The 8,764-nt window shown below is 39.3% G+C and overlaps 1 protein-coding gene across 1 annotated transcript; it reads left to right on the top strand.

Annotated features, from left to right (window-relative positions):
- Positions 1-1,887: 1,887 nt before the first annotated feature.
- On the top strand, positions 1,888-8,613 carry tspan14 (tetraspanin 14). The gene is made up of 9 exons (XM_070978389.1): positions 1,888-2,054; positions 3,614-3,694; positions 4,238-4,288; positions 4,517-4,663; positions 4,799-4,969; positions 5,474-5,599; positions 5,704-5,754; positions 5,930-6,043; positions 6,405-8,613. The coding sequence occupies exons 2-9, from the start codon at positions 3,614-3,616 to the stop codon at positions 6,468-6,470; spliced, it is 807 nt and encodes a 268-aa protein (XP_070834490.1). The 5' UTR covers positions 1,888-2,054; the 3' UTR covers positions 6,471-8,613.
- Positions 8,614-8,764: the final 151 nt, after the last annotated feature.

Genomic DNA, 8,764 nt, shown 5'->3' with positions numbered 1-8,764 from the left:
ACACACAGCTGATGAGCTACACACACACAGCAGTAAGTGTAATAACTGAGCTTCATCGCTTTGTTGAGCTGAGTCGTTTCATCTGCTCTGTCTGTGCCAGCGAGGGTCGACTCAAATCAACATACGTTACGTTTGAGTAAATGTTAATGTATTCACGGCCATGATAGAGTCATGTTTTGGAAGAAGGTTGATGTTTTCTCAGAACTGAAGGTGTGAAAGAATAAAGAAACACTCATTCGTGTTCGGCGTGTTTTGGGTTTCTCTGCTCATCAGCTTTAAATAGAGAAGCTAAATGCTAAAAACTTGGTCTTTGTCATCAGCTGACCCTCACCCAGCGTCTCCTCTCTCTGACTGGCTGGACTACGGAGAGTTACGCCAATTCACAGGTCAAAGTTCAGTCAGTTCAAACGGTGAAGGAGGCGGTCAGCTCACGACAGGAAGTAAATAAACCTTGTTTCACATAGAGAAAAAATGAATGATGAGGTGTGACGGCGTCTTCAGACGCTGCGTCCATGAACGTGTATCTAAACATCCTGTTTGTTTGTTTGTTTTAACAAACTGCAGCCGAACAGAGTCTGACCCACAATCCTCTCTTTTCCATCACCATGGTGACAGAGAACATGAGGTCACCGTCTCCATGGTAACTGCAGGATTTGGGCTGCAGAGACTAAATGGGATTTTGATTCAGTTTCACAGTTTGTGAGGCCAAACACAGTCGTGCACTGTTGGCTGCAAAGAAGTTCTCAATGGAGACGGTCCGAACGTCCATCCTTAAAAAAAGTTCCACTGAGGTTCGATTCTGAAGAAAAGCATCAACGGTTTGTTTCTCTGATGCTGTTAAACGCAGCGGCGTGACCTCAACAAGCTCCTCACATCATTACATACAGGCACGTTGTCGAGAGAGACATTTCACACATCATGATCAGAATTTTGTACGATGAACTTTTCATCATTCCCCGCTTACATGCTACATTTCCTACAGGTTCTTCAAAATAAAAGCTGCAGGCCTGTTCACCAGTGGACAGCTTTTAATGTGAACCACCAAACTCTTTTATCAAAGTGTTTCATGAGCTCCACCTCAACCAGCTACAGTGAAACACACAAGATAGCAACTTCCACAGAAAGTAAAAATCAGTGCTGAGAGACCAACTCAAATCCTATAATGAAGTAACAGTAGAAATACCACAGTGTAAAAATACTCTAAAAAAGTCCTGCATTCATTCAATGTACTATAATAATAATAAGAGTAAGAAGCATCATTAAAAAACAGATTTTGATAAATAATTAAACACTATAATAAATAAAAGTCACATTATTGCACATAGGAAGTATTGATATTGCACAGTTTGGAATAAAGTGATGTTGAACGTGAATAAATGACTCAGTTAAGGTTTTTGTCATGTTCCAGCTGTAACCTGGCCCTCTGAAAGGAGTCAATCTGCATTAGAAATACTTTGATTTTTGATACTTTATATATTTTCCTGATCGTACTTTTGTGCCTTTACCAAAGTCGAATGTTAAAATGCAGAACATTTAAGAGTATTTTTTAATCTGTGAGTATTTCTACTGTGATATTGCCACATTCCTATCAGTGAAGGATCTGAGTGCTTTTTCCACTGTTGCAAATGAAACTGGATCAGGAATAAAGGAAAGACATAATAGGTTGTTTTGAAAAGCCGTTTTTGTTTTAATCTTTCTGTAAATTACCGACCAGCTCATTAACCCTCCGATCAGTTTGTTCTGTGCGAATTATTGCCGTCAATGTGCCGTTATTAACTGTGGATTATATCAGATCAGATCAGATTACATTAGATTAGTTCGTCTGCTCTCCAGTAGGGGGCGGTAGCCTGTAAACTGGTATGTCTCGAAGAAGGACAAGAAGAAGAAGAAGTAGTAGGAGGAGGAGGAGAAGAAGAAACAGAAGAAGAAGAAGTTCTCTGTTTTGTTTTTGGCGGAAACGGCAGCAGCTGAAGTTCGTCGTCAGCAGGGTGTGTTTGTGCTAGTTTGATAAAGTGTCGGAGGAAACTGAAAGTGTTTCTAAAGACTGATCCGAGGTAAGACGCACTGTTTATTAACTCTTTGATAATCTGTTATAGTTAACTTCTCTGTTTATACACACACACACACACACACACACACACACACACACACACACACACACACACACACACACACACACACACACACTTTACGCTACAAGTTTACAGTTAGCGTTAGCATTAGCTCTTAGCTCTGAACAGACAAACTCTTTCAGAACTCACAGCTCTTCATTCGCAGTTAATAACGGCACATTGACGGCAATCATTCGGCACAGTACAAAGTGACCGGAAGGTTCGTGTGCTGGTCGGTAATTTACAGAAAGTTATAACCAAAACGGCTTTCAAAACAACAGAAAAGTGGGAACACCCGGAGTTCCAGAGTGATTAGCTTCTGTTGAGATAACGTTATATCCTGCTGAACTGCCCTTTAACTAAAGTCGAAGAGCAGTTCAACTGTGTGAAGGAGGGAGCTAGGCGTTAGCTGCTATTGTATGACCCACTTAACACTCAGTGTTTTATGAACCTGCTAACTGTCAGTGTTGTGTGAACATGCTAACAGTCAGTGCTGTCTGAACCTGCCATCAGTTAGTGTTGTGTGAACACGCTGACATGCTAACAGTCAGTGTTGTGTGAACATGCTAACATGCTAATAGTCAGTGTCATATGAGCTTGCTAACAGTAACAGGATCCACCGCTGTACTCAGTGTTAAACCACACACTGTGTTGTTGGTGAAGATTAGATGAAGTTAAACAAAGTTAATAAACGGTTAAAAACGCTCTTCAGGACTGACTGCTGCATTACTTACAAAAACTCATCATTAATAAACATGAAATTGTCACAACAGTTTACATACTATATTATAATCTGTTATAAACATATTACATGTTTACTAATTATTTAAGCAAGTGCTACCACATTTGTCATTTGTATATATAAAGAGTATGTATGTGTCTAACAGTGCATGTATGTCAAGAATATAACAGTGTTTGTGCAGTATATAACGTATATAGTATATATGTGTAGCATAAAACATTATATAAAAGTGTTTACATACCATATAGAACAGAGTACACATGTACAGTGTCTAACAGTAATACAGTATATGTTCAGTATATGCTGTCATATACTGTATAGAACAGTATATGACAGCATATATGTACAGTATATAGTAGTATATGTGTACAACGTATAACAGGGTGTAACTATATATATGTACAGTATATAACAGATTATATGTACAGTATAGAACAGTTTAGATATTTTCAATGTATTGCAGTACATATGTACAGTGTATATCAATATATAGCATTATATGTACAATATTTAACAGTATATATGCACAGCATATAACAGGGTGTTTGTGTAGGGTATGTAATAGTCACTATCATATAAAATATCACAGTGTGAAACTGTATTTAACACTATATGTACATTTTATAACAGTATATAGTGATACATATATACAGTATATAACAGTATATCGTGCATGTGCAGTATACTGTATAACAGTATATATTTAGCATATACAACAGAGTGTATATGTACAGTATATAACTGCAGTGTGTTGTAACAGATGTACTACTACCGATATGAGAGTGCTGAGGTCAGCTGCTGCTACAAATACTTGATGTTCAGTTACAACATCATCTTCTGGGTGAGTTCCTGCTTTCACATATGTACCTGGTTACCAGTTTACCAGATCTGATGTTTACACGCTTAGGCCTACCTGCTACTATGTTAAACTGTTAATGTGTCTTTTTTAAGCGATAAGACTGAAAGTTTTTTCCTGTCTGGCAGTCAGGATGTCCTGACATCCTGTGCGGTTGAGAGCAGGAAATGTGAAATCTTTCTCAATCTGTGTTCGTCATTTGTCTTTGTGTTCCTGTAAAATGTCGTCAGTCACAGCTCAGTCTGAATCACCTGAAGACTTTAGTAGCTGACAAGTATCCCAGCATGCATTTCAGATCAACCAGTGGTGATGGATTTTGAGTCAGACTCACAGTGTTTATTATTTTCATCCCACAGCTGTTATTATGTCATTTAATAAAGTTTATTATCATTATTATGTATATATTTTTAAGTGAGACAGTTGTGCTTGTGTCTGTTGTTGAGTCAGTCGAAATGCTGGTTGGATCTGTAACTGTGTGTGCGTGTGTGTGCGTGTGTGTGCGTGTGTGTGCGCGTGTGTGTGTTGTAGCTGGCTGGAGCTGCCTTCATTGCAGTTGGTTTCTGGGCGTGGAGCGAAAAGGTGAATGAACACAGTAAATAAAATAATATCAATCATTACATTAATAAAACCATATTCATCTCTTATTTAGAATAGAAGTTAAACGAGTTCACACATTTTACACAATTTCAGGTCAGATATAGTGAAAATTTTCATCGTATCACATTGATGTCTAAAAGTAAGAGCTCTTGTACTGGGCGGACTGCTTACTGGTTTACCTGTCCTGAGACGGTCTGTTGTGTTTTACAGGGGGTCCTGTTGGATCTGACCCAGGTGACCCGGCTCCATGGCTTCGACCCAGTCTGGTTGGTCCTGGTGGTGGGCGGAGTCACCTTCACGCTGGGCTTCGCTGGCTGTGTGGGAGCTTTGAGAGAAAACATCTGTCTGCTCAAGTTTGTACGTTAAAAACATCTGTCCATTAAAGTTTGTATGTTGAAATTGTCTGTCGGTTAAAGCTTGTATGCTTAAAAACGTCCGTCCATTCAAGGTTGTACATCAAACTGGTACCTTAAACTCTGTTCTTTCCGTCAGTTTTCAGGCGTGATTGGCTTCATCTTCATGCTGGAACTGACGGCGGCGGTGCTGGCGGTGGTTTTTCAGAGTCAGGTCAGAGAGTGGATCAACGACTTCTTCCTGGCAAACATCAAAGCGTACAGAGACGACATTGACCTGCAGAACCTCATCGATTCTCTGCAGAGGATGGTAACTGAGCGCTGTCTGTGCTTGTGTTGTCAAACTGAAAACTATGATTATGGAGCTGAGGAAACCACAGCTACACCTTTAGGATCTTGTTTCATGCTGATTGGACTTAGGTTTGGGTATGATTTGATGTTCTCATCAGTTCACAGTTTCAATTTCAGTACTTCTTCCAACTAGAGGTTGAATATTTAGATAAGAAAAATATCTTATCTAAATATCTATATTCTTTTTTCTAAGCATTACGGGCAGCATTACAAATGAAAACACAACTCGTCAGTGTCTCAAACACACTCGGTGTCCTTAACTGCGTACATTCGTAGTACCTGAGACAATAGTGAAACTTTTCTCTTGAAAGTTCAGAGGTTTCATTAAGTACCATCACATCCATGTTTGCAGCAGCGTCCACAGCTACAGACACTTTTTTAATGGTGAATTCTTGCAAAATGTCACTAATTTCTTCACCACCTCTGGTCCTGTTTGTTGTTAAGTATCTCGTTCTTTTAACAGAACTACTGCTGCGGAGCTCAGGAGCCGAACGACTGGGATCTGAATGTTTATTTCAGTTGTAACGGGACTCATCGCAGCAGAGAGAAGTGCGGAGTTCCTTTCTCCTGCTGCATCACTGATCCTGCGGTGAGTTGATCACTGATCAGTACTGATCAATACACATGATTAGGCACCCCGGTTAGATAACACTATAACAAGTCTGAGATGAGGACAGTTTGTCTTTGTTTCAGGACTCGGTGGTGAACACTCAGTGTGGCTACGATGTGAGGAACAGACCAAAGGTGAGGCCACTTCCTGTTCTTTAAATCTAACTTCCTGTTGGGGGGGGGGTGTCAGCATGTTGTTGTGGGCGTGTCTCTGCAGGTACAGGTGGGATGATGAAGTCTGATCCAGGAACATGTTCTTTAAGTTCCATCAGGGACGTGTTCTTTAATGTTGTTTGCTGTTCCTGCGCAGAGGGACTGGAGTGATCACATCTACACTAAAGGATGCATCGTTGCATTGGAGGACTGGTTACCTGGAAATCTCTACACTGTGGCCATCGTCTTCATCGTCATCTCTCTGCTGCAGGTACAAATACTCTATCACTGTACTGGTACTGCGACAGTACTGTGTACTGTGTAACTTCAGCGGTACTGAAGTGCTCAAGTTAATAGAGATCTACTTGAAATCAAATTTTAAATGAGAAAACTTTATGGAAACAGCATGTTTACTCTGATTCAATTCAATTCAATTCAGTTCAATTCAATTTTATTTGTATAGCGCCAAATCACAACAGAAGTTGTCTCAGGACACTTTCCATATAGAGCTGGTACAGACCAAGCTCTTTTATCTGCAGAGAACCAACAATTCTCTGATAAATCTCCGCTTCTAATAATCAGTCGATCAATAATAGTTTCTACTGCTGATGTGTTTGTTTACCTGTGATCAGATGGTGGGGATCTACCTGGCCAGGACTCTTATCTCTGACATCGAGAAGGTCAAATTCAGCTACTGAAGCCACACCGACAGGAGGCGGGGCCTACACGTACAGGGGGCGGGGCCACAACCTGGCGTTACTGGACCAAGTTTCTTCCGTCAGCGTGCCTTCTTCTTCCCTTTCTTCTTCTACTTCTTCTGCAGTAACTGCTGTATCTGCCTTTATTTCATGTCATTGGTCCAGTCCTCTTCTGATGATGGCGTTGCTATGGTAACAGATAACATGCCGTTCAGCCCCCAGAGTCCTGAAAGAAGATATTTATTCTTCCTGTGTGAGCGATGCGTCCAATAATGGTCTATTAAAAAATCAAGCGTGTCTTTCTGGACTTTGGGGGTGTGTGAGAGTGTGGCGTCCTGATGATTTGTTTTGTTTGTGTGTGTGTGTGTGTGTTTTGTTTGTTGTTTTGTTTGTGTTTGTTGTTTTGCCGCTGAGAGCTTCGCTGACCCGCCTGCTCAGCACCAGCCTGCCTTCACTTTTGCAAGAATGAACACAAACTGTTTCTTGCTGCAGCTTCAGGACTCTTTCAATCCTCTTTGAATGTTTACTGGACCAGTGTGACCTTTGACCTGATGGCTGTTTACCGTTCAGTGCCTCCTTCATCATCATCATCATCATCATCATCATCATCATCATTTTCAAGCTGAACTCAGGTCTTCTTTTGTTTCTATCAGTCTCTGAACGTCATGTGAATGAATCTACTTATTTTCTTGACTAATCAGTCATTCAGTTGATGAAACATCATAAAGTTTCATGCCTGTTTCTCAGAGTCCTTGTTGACGTCTGCGGGTGTCTTGTTTTGTCCAAAGCTCAGACAGACTTACTGTGAATACAATGTCTGACACACTGCAGAAACTGACACCAGAGAAGAAGAATTTGTGTTTTGATAATGGTCCATTGATTATCAAAATCTCAATTGGGTCTCATCATTATTATGATTTAAAACAGGAACCTTTGATGGAAAAACAGGTCTTTACAGTCTGACTCCAGGTGGTCCAATAAGGGAAGGACTATTAGTGATGTCATCCAGGTGAAGTTCAGCGTGTGATCAGAGATCTGACAGTTTCATCCTGTTGAGAAAAGTATTTTAGCTCCCGCCACATAAATCGGACATGTATCGATCATAATATCTGTCCTCAAAGAAGTGCTGAGGGTGTCGCCGTCTCGACTTTGTCCCAGAGTTTGACTTTCAGGTTTTTACTCTGGACACAAGCGACTGGCCAGTTTGTAGGAGTCTCAAAATGTTGACAAGCATCATGAATGATATAAAAAATGTTTATTTGTGTTACAGGTTGAATGAAGAAAATTAGTATCAGGCAGATTTATTTTTTTTAAAACTTTCAGATATCAGTAGAAAACACCTGTGAGTCACTTGACTCCTTTTATTTCACGACAAAATGAAACGAACAGGAAATCTTGTTTTTAGAAGCGAGGCCTGAGCGCTGTCAGAAACCACAGAAGAAGAATCAGAAACAAACTGAAGCGAAGTCACTTTAAAACAGACATCACTAAAAATGCAACTCTTCCTTTTAAAGTGTCTCAGCTTCAGGTCATATGATCACACGATCATGTGACCACGTGACCAAGAATGAGAACTTGATTGACACTGGATTCATGTTAATGAGCTCTGAATAAATAAAGATTCTTTTTTTTTGTATGTTTGTAAAAATGAAGATTTCAGGTTGTTTAAGTCAATCAGATCAACCTACAGAAAAATCCCAATTCCTTAAATTTTCTGCTTAAAGCTGAGTTTCTTTCATGACTTAATGATTTCAGTTTTTGTGTTTGAGTTTGTAAAACAAACAAACTTTATTCTGAAGGGATTCTGTTTTTTTTTTTTTATAAAAGTGAATTTTTATGTCTTTTTATATTCAACAAAATAAAAAGTTTGGTCTGAGTTTCTTGTTTCATATTTTTATTTGAAAAATTTGTTTTTGTTCATTTGTGGACCAATAAATGTTAAACAGGGTTTTATATTCTGTTCAAACAACACAGAAAAAAGTTACACGTCCACCCAGCTTTGATTCAAACAACCTTTATTTAAAAATTATTCATCAGAACAGAGGTATTGATTACAGACTGGATGACGTTTCTAATTTTAATTTTTGGTTATAAAGTGTAAGAACACCAATAAATCAGATTTCTCTGCTTTTCATAATAATTGATTTCTTTCACCTCTGTGTCATTTCCTGTTGAACAGTTACAAATGTATATATTATTACCAGAAATATATGGACAAAGTGTGCCTGTATTTGCATTTCTACTGATTGTTAATTGTTCTGAGTACTTATATTGACCCAATTTTCAGACCGGAA

This window comes from Chaetodon trifascialis, chromosome 13 (assembly GCF_039877785.1).
Source record: "Chaetodon trifascialis isolate fChaTrf1 chromosome 13, fChaTrf1.hap1, whole genome shotgun sequence".
NCBI lineage: Eukaryota > Metazoa > Chordata > Actinopteri > Chaetodontiformes > Chaetodontidae > Chaetodon > Chaetodon trifascialis.
Note: the sequence above shows the minus strand (reverse complement) of the source record. Positions and strands in the feature narration are given on the sequence as shown.